Below are 16,565 nucleotides of genomic sequence, written 5' to 3' on the forward strand. Positions count from 1 at the left end.
ATCCCGTGCCCACCTGGCCAGAATCCCTTGTCCCGTGGAACAGGGACCCCGCGAGAAATCCCGGTCCGCGGCACATAGTGGTGAGTTGAGACAGTCTCATAATCTGTCCCAGGATAGTCTTGAACTCAGGGCCTCAAATGCTAGGATTGTTAGTGGTTTCTTCTGTCTAAGAACTTTAATATATTTTGCAGGTGCTCTTAGAGTAGCTATTCTTAAAGCTTGTACTGGTCTAGGTCTCTAGAACAGAACAGGAACAGCTTCAAAGTCAAAGTTCATATCCTGTAAATAGTCTGTACTTCTACAGAGTTTATAGCAGGTCACACATCACATATGCTACACACACACACACACACACACACACACACACACACACACACATGCGTGTATGAATAATCTGTACACAGTTATACAAATTCTATAGTGACAAAAATGTCATTAATATCAGAAAGCTAAGCTCTAATGAAGTAGCATTTAGGAATGTTAAAGTATCATTAGCAGAGAGATGGATTGTAAATGTATAATCCAAGTTCTAAAAATTTTCTCCTAGACATCGATCAAGTTAAAATGAATACTACATGTTTTTGCTCATTGATTAATTTGGAAAATAACCTTAGTAAGACTTTGTCTGATCCAAATCTTTATTTCATATCAGATCAGAGAAAATAGGTATGGAGACATTGCCTCTGAAATTGTAGCCTTAGATTTTTTTTATTAATCACACTTTACATGTCTAGTACTGTTACATTTTACTGTTTACCTTGGCACTGTCAAAGTAGAGGCCGGGAGATCAAGCAAGCCAATAGTTTGAGTAAAATCCTGGCTCAGCATCCTCCATTTTAATTTCTTGTTTGAGAATTTCATGCATGTGTTTAGATCGAATCCAGCCTCAACTCCCTCCCTTCCAACTCTTCTGGTACTCCCCACCACCTTGTCCTAACTTGTTGCACTTTTTTATTGACCCACTGACCCCATTTAGTGCTGCCTGTATGTTTATGGGTGTAAGGTCATTCACTGGAGCATGGACAACCTACTAGAGGCTACCTCCCTAGAGAAAATTGATTTCCTCTCCACTAGTAGCCTTTAACTTCCAATAGCTCATCATATATGGACAGGACATCATGAGACCTTCCCCATTCATGCTGGAATTTTTGCTGGCTTGATTGTACGCAGGTCTTGTGCAGTCAACCATAGCAGGATGAGTTTGTGTACAATGGCGCTATTATATCTGGGACACACTGATTTGCAGAAGTGTTCTGCAAATTCTGGCTCTTACTTTTTTTTTGTCCTTCTCTTCTGAAATAATCCCTGCACCTTGGGAGGAAATAGTTACAGAAATGAATAGTTATCTTTCACTGGGAGGAAAGGAGAGGGTGTAATCAACAACTCTTTGATTGGACTTAAGGTCTGCCCCAGAATACAGAGCTCATGCGTGGTACTGTTAACTAGGTCAAGAACTCATGGATAGGCAGGTAATAGGCCCTAGAGAAGAACCTATTATTATTTTCTAATCAGGCATGATATCAAACTGACCTCTAAATACTTATCTTTATTCTCATAGACTAGTACTGTTCAGAAAAGCTGTTTTTGTAGCAGATGGAGATTCACAACGGAGAATAAGAGACTGTGAAGTCCTTAGCTCTAAATGGGAGAGCTGGATTAGCATTTTTAACTAAAAGGGAAGGAAATTCCAGCAATAAGTCTACAATCCCAAGCAACTGCATTATGTCAGTCTACATATAAACCTGATGTAAGTCCAGGACTAAGCCCTCACTCTGGGGTTCCATTTGTTAGTGACAATAAGAAAACCAGTCGGGATGGGATAGGGGAGTTTTCGGACGGGAACGAGAAAATGAGCCATTTAATTGCTTAGTATTTTAAGTGTCTAAATAAAATGAAAGTTTCTTTAATAATTTTAGACAAGCTGGGCAGTGGTGGTGCATGCCTTTAATCCCAGCACTTGGGAGACAGAGGCAGGCAGATTTCTGAGTTTGGGGCCAGCCTGATCTACAGAGTAAGTTCCAGGACAGCCAGGGCTATATAGAGAAACCCTGTCTTGAAGAAACCAAATAATAATAATAATAATAATAATAATAATAATAATACATAATTCCAGACAAATCTAGATAATTTCCATATTTTCCCTAGATGATGTATTAATTTGGGATTGTGAATTTCACAAATTGATATTTTTCCCCCCAGTGATGAAACTCAAACCCATGGGCACATGCGTGCTAGGCAAATGTTCTGGCACAAGCTCCACATCCAGCCCTAAGTTTTCAGTCCTAGGGTCTTTAGTTGTAATGTCATGAAGTGGAATCCAACTGTTGACTAGGCTTTATGGTTCTGGAAAGACCAAGATCTCTAAGTGGTTCTGAATTCTGGTGTGAGGTATGTTATAGTTCAAGGTTCTGAAAGAAATCATGCATATGATTCCAGAGCCTTGGCCAGAAACCTTCCTGTATCAGTAATTGATCTTCTATGATACAAGTAGTAACTGATAATATGTTAGTGAGTATCAATCTATCAATCCCTTATTTATTAAACATTTAGAAGAATCAAGGCAGGGTCATGCTATACAGTCCTGGTGGACCTGAGCCACTTGCTGTATAGCTCAGGCAGGCCATGAGCTCTGCCTCCCAGCTGCTGAAATTACAGGCATTTGCCACCATTCCTGGGTTAAACATTAACTCCTGATCTTTCTGGCACTTCCAACTGTCCTCAGAGGTGTGATGCTTAATTTTATGTTCAACTTGACTGTTCCAAGATGTGCCCAGATATTTGGTCAAATATTACTCTGAGTATTTCTGAGAGAATATTTTGGATGAAACGACATTTAGATCTACAGACTGAGTATGGTAGATTGTTTTCCTGAATGTGAGTGAGCTTTGTTCAATCAACTGAAAAGAATAAAAGCTAGCCTGGCTCACAGGCTCCCACAGTTGTCTCTTCTAATGGCTTCCTTTATTTAAAATTGATAATAAAAGGCTGACCTGAGGTATAAGCAAATTTTCCTGACTGGTGATCTCTGGAGCGGGACTCAGAGCCTTCATCTTTCTGACTGGTAATCTCTGGAGTGGGACTCAGAGCCTTCCTGGCTCTACGGCTTCCGGCCTTAGCCTTGATCTGGGACCATGGCTCTGCAGAGTTTGGGCTTATCAACCTCTGGGATTTTAAGCTTGTTCCTTATAGTAAACCTCTCTCTTCATAGTTTTGAATATCTGTTTCTGTATCCTATTGACTCTGTTCATGTAAAGAACCAATGAGAAATAGCTAACAACCCCATGATGTTCGCTTTATCTCCACCCCTTTCTGTTATTACTCCCTTCACAGATCTAGATTTTAAGGAAGTAGGTTGACACTTGTGACAGATGTTACAGTAGCGTGATCTACACTAGAGTGTCTCAGGATCAGAACTGCTGACATTTTGGGAGGCAGGGACCTGTCCTGTGCACTGGAGAGTGTTTGGTGTCACCTCTGGCCTCCATCCTCACCATGCCTCCAGTTCTGATGACCATATGTGTCTTCTAGACAGTGGCTGAATTTTCCTGGGGATAAAATGGCCCTGGTTAAGAACACTGCTGAACAACTGTCTATGGCACAAATGAATTCTGTTCTGTTAACTAGGAGGGGTTGTAGATAAAATAACTTCAAAATAAGAAATTGATCCACAAAATCAAGGGTTGACACAGGTCATCAATCACAAGGTATTTGGAATCCGTAGTGTAAAAGCCAAGGTCTTTCTCTACACTTTCCCTCTGTTACAGCCAATAGGATGCACAGTTTGTCTCCACCAGCACCTTTTTGCAGCATCTCTTTATTATGGATTCTGTCTTTCTAGAACCAGGATTAAAGCAAAAGCCTGCTCAAATAAAAAAATACTTCCCTCATTTAAGGTCTTCTCTACACACAGAGGTACTCTTAACTTTCCTAATCTTTAATACAATTCCTCAGGTTGTGACAAGTCCAATCCATAAAATAATTTTCATTGCTACTTCACAACTATAATTTTGCTACTGTTATGAATTATAATGTAAATATCTGTGTTTTCCGATGGTCTTTGGTGACCCCTGTGAAATGTTCATTCAACCTCTAAAGGGAACTCAACCCACAGATTGAGAGCTGCTGTTCTAGATAATGTGGGGGGCGGGGAGGGCAATCACCCATTCAGTTGAAAGGTATTGGTTAGTTTTACTTCATTTACACAAAATTCCCAAGAAAAAGAGCCTCAAGCAACAAATATTTCTGTTTGGCACACGGGGTCAGAGTTTTCAGTGCATGGCTACTGGGCTAACTTGTTTCTGAGCCTATGGTGAGGCAGAGGGCAAGTAGCCAGGCAAATCTAGTTATCTCACGGCCAGGGAAAAGGTGGGGCTGTGATCCTGATAGCTTGATACTCCCTTTCAAGGGCGCATCTTCAGTAACCACTTCTTCCAACTAGACTTCTGTGCTGTTTGAATAAGAACGTCTCCCACCCCTGGTCTGACCACTGCAACTCACTTGCTCCCACGGAGATGCTGAGAGAGATCGAGTCCACCGACCGGGACGCTCACCGCTGAACAAGACGAGCCCGCATCATGGACTGAGAGCTCCAGCTGAACCCCAAAGCAGAAGGACATGCCTGGAACCTTATCTGATGCGCCGCCATCAAGCCAGGCTATGACATCGGGCCAGACCAGAGGTTAGTGAAGTGTGTGTGTAAACGAATGCAATCCCATTTCGCTATTTACTATTTGTGAATAAATAAGATGTTATAACCTGAAAAAAAAATGTCTCCCACCCGCTCGGACATTTGAACATGCGGTCCCAGTCTGTGGTGCTGTTGGGGGAGGTTTAGGTGGCATGGCCTTGCTGGAGAGTTCTGTCACTGGGGGTGGGCTTTGGGAGTTAAAACCTGTAGACAAACTCTCATTCTTTCTGCTTGCCACCTCTGGTTGAGATGTGAGCTCTAGGCTTCCTACTCTCCTTGCTGTGTCTCCTGCTTGGTTCTGGGCTTTCTTTCCACAGTAGACTCTCAGCCCTCTGGAACCTTAACCTGAGAATAAACTCCTTTTTTCTATAACTCCTTGGTTAGTAGTTGTCTTGATCTTGGTATTCTGTTACAGGAAACAGAAAGCTAACAAATACAGCTTCCCTCACCTGAATAGTGTCAAGGCTGAGGGGCAGGCCTTCGATTTATAAATTGTTGGAGGGGTATTTTACATCCAAAGTGTAACAGAAAGGCTTTAAAAAGAGAATGAGTTTTTCCGAGGAAGGAGAAATTCCTCTGTGGATGGCAGGATGGGCTCCTGTCTCCAGTTGCCAACCTGCAGGCTGACCCTGTGGATGTCAAGGTTACCTAGCCAGGCCTTCAGCAAATCTCTCTCTCACTTGCCCTTCCCTTGTCCTCTACCCCTGTTATCCTGGTAGAAGCCCTGGTAAGTCACCCTAAATATTCACAGGGACTTACAATGGGAGCGCCTCCACCATTGTTATTGTCACAGGCCATAATGAGGGCAGGACCCCTTCTCATTTATTTTGTTTCCATCTGGAGGCCAGCACATGGCTCTCCATAAATGATGAGCTGAATAAAATCATTGTTTGTGATCATTACAAAGAGCTCTGCAGGATATGAAACAGTATCTTTCTGCTAGGAAGTGAGTGAATTATTAGGATAAAGGACAACACTTAGCTTCAGAAAAATCATCACCACCCTATTGGAAACCTAGAAGAGAGGGGGTAAAAGTATCAATAAACTCCAGACCCCATGTGTCAGCATTTTGGTGTCTCTTTCAGGTTTGTATCCTGAACTGCATCTTGAACTTCAGTGGGATTATATAGTTCTGTTTGTGCTGCATTTAAATTACATTTCCACTTCCATTCTTGTTATTATTTCATCATCATAAATACTTTCCCTCTTTTTTCTATTGAAAGTAGTTTACTGTTTTGATAAAATCAATATTTGCTTATGATAAACTGTTTTTTACAAAGCTCTTTTTTGAAAAAGAAATTAGAACTATACATTTATTTTGTATTTATCCTTTTTAAAAAAAAAATCCAGAAACAATCCATTGTACAGGAGGGGGAAGTAGTTTTGGAACTATTTTCACTTACTTAAACTTTTTGCACAGCTGGCGATGGAACTCAGGGTCTGAACAAATCTCTACCCCAGGCTAGATCTCTAGCCCTGCCTTCCACATGTGTTGGCTCAGTCTGCCTCAGGGGAGACTTTCTGAGGAATATGATCTAGCTTGTTAGCCTCTTTTTACTTATTTCCCCCCATTATCTTCCTCTTCCTCCTTCTCCTTGTCCATTTTTTTTTTTGAGATGGGTTTTCACCATGAAGTCCAGCCTGGTCTTAAACTCTGTCCTGCCCTTGCCCCCCAAGTGTTAGAATGACAGATGTGTGCCAGTGTGCTTGGCTACAAGATCTTTGCTTTCTTGGTGAGAAAAATCTATGGACTAAGGAAGCCCATTCCATTCCATCTTATTTTACAGGGAAAAAAATAGGAGCAAAGATTCCACTCAAGGTTCAATGCTTTGCCATCATGTTTTCCTTGAACTCAGTCCACTAAACTACCCTCCTTGGGTAGACCCCAATTGACACTTCGGTCCTGTGTATGTCTTTACATTTGTTTCAGATGGCAATAATTTTTGTTGAGGAAAAGGTCATGGATTTGGGGGGGGGGCTTTGCTTTGTCTGCTGACTACTGTAGCATTTGAAATCCACATAAGAAAGCACTTAAAATAAGCAGAAAAGTGACCCAGGTCATTTAATCTAAGAGCAAGATATAAGGTGAAATGTATGAGCAAATACATACCAGCATGCGGCTGAGCCATCATTAGGAAGTATTTAAGGATTAATAATGGACATTGCCTTTTGGATTGACTAGCTTTCGAGGGGAGAAATGACTCAAAAATGCACACTCCTCTTCCCATGTGGACAGACTCAGAAGCACCAAGAACGTCTTGTTGTCTCTTCACGATCTAGTCAACACATTGAAGCAAACAATGTAACACTAACGTAAATAAAACCGGTGGCCCATTTAAATCCTGCACGATCAGACTTCAACTCTGTTCTCTGTGGAGAACAGTGGAGAAAGGTCATCATTGTTGGCATTCTAAAACTTCCTTAGCCTTCAGGTGGCTCCTGTACACTGCAAATAGTAATATCCCTGTGTCACCTATGTATAGTATAATGGGCATGGAAATATATTCTTATTCGTCTTTGTGCCCATGCTATTCAATAACTCTTAACTGAATGCCTGTAAAGGATTGATATGTATCTCTTAGCTAGCTCATGAAGAGACTCACTCTCTCGACTTCATCTTCCTTTTTCTTTCTTTTTACATTGTAGTCAAACTAGAGGAGTTTGGAGGATAAATGCTCTCTAGATCTTTTCTCATGGCTACCATATATATTTTGCTGACTGCTGTAATAAAGACCAAGTGGGACAAATATCAACTACCTTTCTCCAGCCAAAAGGGATTTGTTAACTTATAATAACATTCTTAATGGGGTGTGGTGCATGCTTGAAATCCATAACTCCCAGTAATCAGGATGCAGAGGCAGGCAATTTCAAGAAAGAATTCCAGGTGACCCTGAGCTGCATCTGAAAACCCTGTCAAAAAACCCAATCCATCTTAGACAACAAACAAACAAAAAGTTGCATAGTCTCTTCTTTGAAAGGGCACCTTGGTAAAGCTGTGTAATAGTTCTGCAACACTGAGAAGCTGGCGTAGTTGTTGAATTGAGTTTCCATGATAGCATAATTCACAGAATTAATGTGTTCTTTTTTGCTGCAATATATAGCCTCGGAAAATTTGAAATGCTAATTATGATTACCTATTTTCTCGAAGCAGCCATCCAGTACAAAATGGTTCCTGAGGTGTTGTGAATTTATCTTTCTCAAAATCTAAGGTGGGAATCCCACCCTAACTTTAAATATCACTGTGCGTCCACATCTATGCATTTCTGTAAGCCAAGTGCACATGTGCTGTATTATCTGGCCTGATGAGAAATTTTCTGTTCGCTTTTATGTATTTAAATTAGAGGGTGTGTAGAGACATAGCAGGCCCTGGGAGAACTTGGGAGGGCCCCTCTCCCAGCTCTCTGGTGCACACATGCTTAGATGACTTGGTATCAAGGATTCTCTGATGATTCAGGTGCCTCAGTTTACCCAAACCACAGGCAGAGCATGGGACAAATTAATAGAGAACGAAGTACACGATTTTAAACACCATAGTAACTTTGCGAAATGCATAGTAAGCTGACTATGGAGAACAACAATACCCAGACATTTGGAAAAGCTAGAAGAGTCTTTTTGTCATTCTGCAGATGGAACTGTGGATGGAACATTTTGAGGGCACTGTGCATGCTAGGCAAGCACTCTATCATAAAGTTGTGCCTCCTAGTTTCAAGATTATTATACAGAAATTCCAGGGTTGACACTGGTTTGTGGCTATGCATGTGTTCACAGGCCAGGGATCAGAAAGCCAAGACCTACACAGAAATCTCCTGCTAGCTCGCTTCTCTCACCCAGGCCCCACCTCTTCAAAGTTTCATGGCTTCCCATGGAAGCAGCAGTTCCATCTGGTAAACAAGTCCCTGTTTATGAGAGGAGATTTCAAATCCAGACAGAAGTGTCACTAAGCTTTGGACCTCATTAACAGCGCTAACAACAGCCTGAGCTGGGGACAAATGAAGCAGATACCAATAAGATATGCTAGTGGAGCCTGAGCAGAGATTATACTTAAGCTGGGGAAAACAGAATGGAGGAAGCAGGGATGAGGACTTTTCTTTGGGGATAACTTCTGGAAGAATGTACTGGGAAGGGCAAAACCGTTATTTTAACGAGTTACTAGACTTTCGGACTCCATGGTTATTAAACACTGTTTAGCATTTGCTGGGATTGACAAGTGATGTAACTGCATGATGCAAACTGTGGGCTATTTTTTTTTTTTAATGTTTTAAACGTTATTAATATGCCTCAGCTGGTCTTGAACTGGCTATGTTTGGCCTTGAACTCCCGATCCCCTACCTCCAGTGCTGGGATTCCAGTCATGTGTCACCATGTCCAGCAGAGGCTGTATGTTTCCTAATCGTTTCTGTTGCTGTGATTAAACACTCTGACAAAAGCAACTTAGTGAAGAAAGGATTTATTTAGCTCGTAGTTCCAAGTCACAGTCTATCATGACAGAGAAGCCCAGGCAGTAGGAACTTGAAGCAACAACACACATGCACACACACGCACACGCACACGCAGGCACGCACGCACGCGCACACACACACACACACACACACACACACACAGTCAAGTGCAGAGAGAATGCATACATGTCCATGCTCAGCTTATATTCTTTCTTTTGTACAGTTTGGGACCCAAACATGGGGAACAGTGTCTCCCACTTTTAGGCTGGGTTTTCCCACATCAGCTGACCTAATCAGGACAATCCCACAGGCTAATTTAATGTAGACAATCCTTCATCAAGACTCCTTTGTAGGTGATTCTAGATTGTGTCAAATTGATAATGAAAACCATCAGAGGTATGGATGAGGGATGTGTTTAGTACTACTATGGTTAGGTCGGCCTGTTAGTGAGTCTTGGTTTTGAAGGCAGGAGATGTTGGAGTTGGGTATCTCCCTTCCTAGCTTAGGTAGGCTGGGGTAAAAGCAGTTTCCTTGGGATCAGGAAAATGGAGCTCTGAGTGTATTCCAAAAACGGTACTCTCTCCTCCAAAGCAAGTAGGAGGGATTCTTTTTCAGATCTTCACAGTGGGAACCTGAGAAAACTTCTGGAAATAAACTTGGGAAAAGGGGGGAGGGTCCTCTGAGAGTATGCCCCTATGATTTTTTTAAACTCTCACACTTACACACATTGAACCTTCAGGAATTATAACTTGAAGTAACTATACTCACCCTGGCTCCAGGTGTGGGCTGCTACTGCTCTCTTCTGCTTTGGAAGCAGTGACTTGATGTCTGCCTGGCTCTCCAGCAATTTGCCTCATGACCTCAATTCTCTAAGTGTTTAAGATGAGTTCTTGATTTTTAGTCTGTTCAGCTTTTTCTCTGTAGACTGGACTGATGGTGTCCAGGCTCACATATCAGACTAGACATCAGGCCATTGTTGTTGTTGTTGTTGTTATTTTAATTACTATCAGCATCACCACCGTCATTGTCATCGTCGTCATCATCATCATCATCATCATCATCATCATCATCATCATCATCACTATTCCTATTATTATTTAGGTCTTTTGAAAAAGGGTCTCCTCTAGCTAGCTGGTCTTGAACTGGCTGTTTGGCCTTAAACTCCTGATCCCCTACCTCCACTTCCTCAGTGCTGGCATTCTAGTCATGTGTCACCATGTCCAGCAGAGGATATATGTTTCCTAATCACTTACAGGCTGCTCATAGACAGGAAAATTAGTCCTTCAACTTGATATACACAGTTTATTTTATTTTACCTTTTATTCTTTTGAATTTTGTTTCTTCCTCTGCAGCTATTTTTGTGTGTGTGGTTGCATTTTTCAACCTTCTTCTTCAGGCATTTGAATTTCGGATTCCAATTAGAAAGGCTTTTACCATTCAGAGTGTGAAGGAAAGTCTCCATTGTTTCCTTTAGCACTTGTGACAATTTAAACTTACATTTAAGTATTTGCTCCACTTGAGCTCTGATCTCATTTCAAGTGTGAAGAAAAACTCACTACTTTCCTCTGGTTGCCTCTTCCATTCTCTCAGAACTCACTAGTTTATTTTCCTCATTAATTATCTTATATTAAATTCTACTATGTACTCAGATTTTTTTTTAAAAAAATGTATAGACTATTGTTTTCCTATCTGGTTGTTTATAACTCTGTTTTATTTACTGGAATTTAAAGATATTTGAAATTATTGTAGGGTAATTATAGTTATAACCAGTTAATTTTTCAATTTTTCTTGTTAAAAATGTGTCAAGTGAATTTTCTAGATTATTTTTAGCATCAATGTAGCTAATAAGACAATTTGATAATACTTCTACGGTAATCAAAATTGAGATTTTTTTTTCTGTTTAGGAATATTTATGTCTTTTAATTTGTTCAAATTTTCTTTTGTGTCTATAGGGAGATTTAAAAACAGTCTTTCATATGCTTTTTGGATTTTTTTTTGTTTTTTAAAGTTCTGTTTCTTGTGATTTCCTCTCTCTTATCCTTTTCCTACCTGGGTCCTATACAATGTATCTAACTGTGTCACATACTCTGAACCACAAGTTGTTAATTACATATACTCATTATTTATTCATGTATATTTATTTGGTAAAAACACACTTTGTCAGGTTTACTTTTGGTTGTTTTTGAGGTAGGTCTTGCTATATAGCACAGGGTGGCTTTGAACTTTCAACATCCAGCCTCAGCTTCCTGAGTGCTGGATTATAGATATGTACCATAATGTGCCCTGCAAGAGTATGTCTCTTGTAATACATGGTATTATTGTGCCATGCAGCTCTGAGGTGTATGAACTTGACTTCATCATTTGTTAGCAATGGGATGATAGGTGTGTTACTTAGTCTTCATAAACCATAATCTCCTCATTGGAAAATGCAACAAAATAGCACTCACATCATGAAGTCAGTTTTGAGAGTAAAATGGCTAAAGCACAAAAGTACTTGGAGTGTCTGCAGCTCTGGAAGCAAGCCAGGGCTTGCTGCAATGGCTCCATGCCTACCAAATTGAAACTTTTCCATGAGGTCAGTCTGGGAACCCAAACCATTTCCCTTTCACCCCGTGCCATTGGTAGCGTGAAGGGTTGTAGGTGGGGATGGGAGAATGGAGGGAATAGAAAATGGAGGGTTACTCTGCAGTGGTGGTGAACGCCTTTAATCCCAGCAGATTTCTGAGTTCGAGGCCAGCCTGGTCTACAGAGTGAGTTCCAGGACAGCCAGGGCGATACAGAGAAACCCTGTCTTGAAAAACAAAACAAAACAAAACAAAAAAAGAAAGAAAGAAAGAAAAAAGAAAATGGAGGGTTGTGACCTGGTTACATAGCCATTGTTACTGGAAGGGAATGGAGGGATTTTGTGCTGATTGGTTTTGTGTGTGTGGGTGTGTAAACAATGGATACACCAATTAGTGAACAAAACTAATGGCTGCTTCAAATGTGTGGAAAACTTATGGTCATATTTACATATATGTATCTAAGCCAGGGTGCACAGCAACTCATGGGGGGCCACGAAGAGGGGGTCACTGTATACCACGTGAGCATAGGTAGAATATTGGACGCCATGGTACAGATCTGTGGATGCTTGGGGCATTCATCCCTTTTATAGGCTCCTAGACGTCCCATCTATTCCAGACTGGGTCCATGCACTAAAGGTGACAGCAGAAAAGACAGATGTCATCCTGATAGAAAACACAGGTAAGAGGGAAAAATGAGAAATGAGAGGATTAAGGCATTGGAGGAAAGAAGGCATTAGAGAATTTGGAGATTGGGATCCACTAGAATTTACATGTGCAGAAATGCATGGAGGTCTAGACAAGGAGGAAGGGTATGCTGAGAGCAGCTGGCTTGAGTGTCTATTGTCTATGCCTGCTTCATGTGCATTTTTTTTTCCTCTTAAAGTCAGTCGACCAGGCAGGTGTAATGAAGCCAGTTAGTTAGTTGTACCATGTGTGTCTAGAAAGCAAAGCCACCGTCTTGTAAATCATTGAAGAGTAATGGTAAAAACATCCTAGAAGCTGAATGTAGGGAGTCTGTGGTTATGGTATAGCTCCGAGGCAACCTTGAAGCGGTTAGCCATGGGAGTCTGGCGACTGCCTGGAAAAAAAACAACGACGTGATAAGGTCAGAGAAACAGCAAGGTCATTGTTTCTATCACCGTGCAGGGAAAGGACCAAATGTAAGCAGCAGAGAAACCTGATGGGCAAGCAAAGAGGCAGGGTGTCAGGAAAGCAGCTTGCAGCCAGAGTTAGGGATGCAGATGAAAGCAGCTAAACTAACTGCAGTGAGAATGAGATGCGAAGGGCTGCCTGCAGTTTCTACCCACAAAAGTGCTGGGTCAGCTACTTTACTCTCTCCTACTGCTGCATCACTTTTAAAGGGACAGGATGCTTCAGGACCCAAAGGCGGAAATGGTCTTTGCTCATAGGCTAAGAGGCTAAATTCAGACCGAAAAGACCTGGTTGGAGGCAGCTGGTGGAGAAATAGCCTCAGTCCAGTCCTCGGAGGAAATGTCTGAGCTCTGTTCTCCATCCCTTTACAAAGCGTCTTCCTGTCTGCATTTCATTCTCTCCATCTCTTCTACCATTAAAAAAAAATCAGTCTGGCACTTAGTACTCAAAGGGTCTAGCAGCTCTCCTGCTTAATCCAGGGCCCTTGGCGACTTGAGGTGATTAATATGAGCTACTCTAATGGTTTATGAGAAGTGTCACTTCCTCCCAGCTTCTTGTATCTGCCACTAGGCAGTTAGCGTTACAGCCTGCACTCTAACACCGCGGATGAGACTGCTGTAAATACCACACAGCAGGGTTCTTCTGCAGTGGGAACTTATAAGCCAGACTCACGAAGCCAGTGCCCGGACTCCCGATGACCCCAGACTGCGGCAAGGAGGTGTGGGAATGGACAGAGGGGAGGGTCACCTGGCCCCACTCTTTTCCCTTGGGGCCTTGCGGGAGCACGCTTTCTAACCCCGGGGGCAGGGGAAGGTCGATCCGGGGATGGGCACCTCCAACACCAGCGAAATCTGCAAATTCACTGCCGCCTCCGTCTTTGGGGCAAAACCCCTCGGGTCGGAGTAGGGCCAGCCCCAGGGCTTCGCCGCCATAGGCGGACTTCTCCCCCAGAAAAAGCCTTTTATTTGCTTCTCTACTGCAGGGCTCCGCTCTTTGGACTTTGCTTCCCTCTCGCACGCCGTCGGGAGCTGCGCTCAAGTCTTAGCAACTTTCACCATCTTGACCCGAGAGTCTAAGACAATGTGAACAAAGAGGAGGGGTGGTGCGGGGGTTGGGGGGAAACAGGGCCTTCGGGCGGGCTGCGGGGACAGTGCTTGTGTTGGGGACGCCGCGCTCAGCGGACCGGGGCGCTGGTGGGTGGCAGGGCGCGGACAGCGCCACCGGCGGGCCCTGCCCCTGGCTGCCCCGGGCAGTGCGTTTCTTTGTCCCTGCATGGGGCTGGGCTCGAAGGCCGCTGGCCGCGAGCAAAAGCCCTGGCCCAGGACCAGAGCTCTGGCTTCCAAGTCACCCGCGGCAGCGAGCGAGCCCTGAGCAGCGAACAGCGCCCGTGCCCAGCCGGCGGCTCCGGTCCTGTTCTCCGGCTCTGCAGAGAGCTTCGGGCAATGGAGCAACCCTGGAACTTGAGCCTTTCACTTCTTCCAGGCAAAGTAGAGCTCAAGGTGGCAAAGCCTGTCCGGAGTAGTTTTGTTTGGGGGCGAGAGAGAACTCATTGGAAACTTCTCCCCGAAGACGCGCACTCAGAACTGGGGAGTGAGTCGAACTCAAGGACAGGGGCTGTTTTCAGGTGCCCTGGGTGTCCTTTGCTCCTAGCCGCGGGAACCTGGGGGGAGGCAGGACCCGAACAACCCTAAGATGCGAGCCAGAACTGCCTTAACAAACCCGAGTATGGGCCCACCAGTGTGTGTGTGTGTGTGTGGTGTGTGTGTGTGTGTGTGTGTGTGTGTGTGTGTGTGTGTGTGTGTGTGTGTGTGAGAGAGAGAGAGAGAGAGAGAGAGAGAGAGAGAGAGAGAGAATCTGACTCACACCCCACTGTCTTACCTGCAATATAGTTTGCGCGTCTGTGAGTCTGGCTGAAGAATGAAAGAGAAACTGCCCTGTCTAACCAAGCTCCCTACACCAACCCTTCCCTCCCAGTCTATTTTATAATGCTCCGCAAGGTTACAGAGTCCGCGCGAAGAAAACTGCTTTCTCAGTTCCCCTCTGACCCTACGTCTCTAGCAAGCTAGATTTCTTGTGGCCGAACGTCTCCGAGGCTGCTGCTTCCCGTCTCTGGCACCGCGTCTCCGGCGCGTCTCCAAAGCCGGGTTTCCTAGGTCGTGCTCCGGGAGAAGTCCCGCGCTCTGCCCGCCTGTGCCCGGCCTGCGGCAGAGCGGCTCGGGAGTCAGGGCGGGCGCTAGGACCGGGCGGAGCGGGGCGGCTGCCGCGCTACCTTAAACCCGGCCCAATGCCGCCGCCTGCGCCACTCTGCGCGCCGGCGGGGGCTGCGCAGGAGGAGCGCTCCGCGGCCACGGCGCTGCGCGGCCCGCGCGGCGACACCTGTTCGCGGCAGCCCGGGCAGCACGCGAGCTCCGGGACGCGGTCCTCGCCCGCCGCTCGCCGCTCGCCTCTCTGCAAGCCGCTGGACCTCCGCAGAGCCTCTGCAGCATTCTGGATACTAGCTTTGGACGCCGAAAGTTTTTTTTCCCCCTTCTTTTTGTTATATTATCCTTATTTTTTGGAGGAGGGACTGGGAGGAGAGATTTGTCGCCGCCGCCAACGTGAGATTTTTTTTTTCCCCTTGAAGGATTCATGCTGATGTCTGCAGAGTCGGTTAGAGAGTAAAAACAGCGCATGCCTTTCTGGAGTCAGGATCCGTAAATTCTGACGTAGCCCGAGCATCTTAAAAATCCCTGTAATATCGCCCAGGCACTTACGTTGCTATGGTCATTCTGATCTCTAAGCAAATGGAGAAACTACGGATTTTTTTCCCTTATTACGGTCGGATGGGATGAAGACCTTTCTGCCTGCTGAGAGTCGAGGCTCCATATGTAGCGATGCATAGCTGTGTTGATCAGTGTCAGTGTGTGAGTATAAAGTGGTGGCTTCTTAGACTATCAGTGGTTTGACCTTGAACCTGTGCCAGAGAAACAGCCGATTACTTTTATTTATGCATTGGATGGATTGAAGAAAAGAACCCCTTTTCCCTCTCTGTCTGCAACTGCAGCAAGGGAGGGGAGTTGGATATACCTCGCCTAGTGTCTCCTGGTTGATCATCATTATTGTTTATTCTTGTGCTTAAAAGCCGAGTCCTCTGATGGCTCCCTTAGGTGAAGTTGGGAGCTATTTCGGTGTGCAGGACGCGGTACCGTTCGGGAACGTACCGGTGTTGCCGGTGGACAGTCCGGTGTTGCTAAGTGACCACCTGGGTCAGTCCGAAGCAGGGGGGCTGCCCCGGGGACCCGCAGTCACGGACTTGGATCATTTAAAGGGGATTCTCAGGCGGAGGCAGCTGTACTGCAGGACTGGATTTCACTTAGAAATCTTCCCCAACGGTACTATCCAGGGAACCAGGAAAGACCACAGCCGATTCGGTAGGTATGCTTTTAACCCCTCAGTGTCCACGCGGTGACACGTTCAGATTATTAACTACTAGGAAGGTGATGGTTAGATGGGAATGCTAGAAGGGCTATATTCTCATATTCATAATCCCCCCGCCCCCCACATCTTTGAGTATCTTGCCAGCCCAGGAAGGGGAAAAAGCCTCCGGAATTGCAGATCTGCGGCTGGCATTGGTGCAACTCGACACTCAGAAGGCCCTATTCTACTTCTTTTTTTTTAAAGGTGTGTGTGTGTGTGTGTGTGTGAATATAACCCAAATCCCAAGTTTTTTCATTAGTTATACGA

The 16,565-nt window shown here is 44.4% G+C and overlaps 1 protein-coding gene across 1 annotated transcript in view; it reads left to right on the forward strand.

Annotated features, from left to right (window-relative positions):
• Positions 1 to 15,180: 15,180 nt before the first annotated feature.
• Positions 15,181 to 16,565, forward strand: part of Fgf9 (fibroblast growth factor 9) — a 41,206-nt gene continuing 39,821 nt past the window's right edge. The window contains exon 1 of the mRNA XM_031361886.1: positions 15,181 to 16,252. Within this exon, the coding sequence (XP_031217746.1) occupies positions 15,976 to 16,252 (277 nt within the window). The 5' untranslated portion in view covers positions 15,181 to 15,975. The remainder of the gene's footprint in view (positions 16,253 to 16,565) is intronic.

The sequence above is a fragment of the Mastomys coucha genome, unplaced genomic scaffold, assembly GCF_008632895.1.
Source record: "Mastomys coucha isolate ucsf_1 unplaced genomic scaffold, UCSF_Mcou_1 pScaffold9, whole genome shotgun sequence".
Taxonomy (NCBI): domain Eukaryota; kingdom Metazoa; phylum Chordata; class Mammalia; order Rodentia; family Muridae; genus Mastomys; species Mastomys coucha.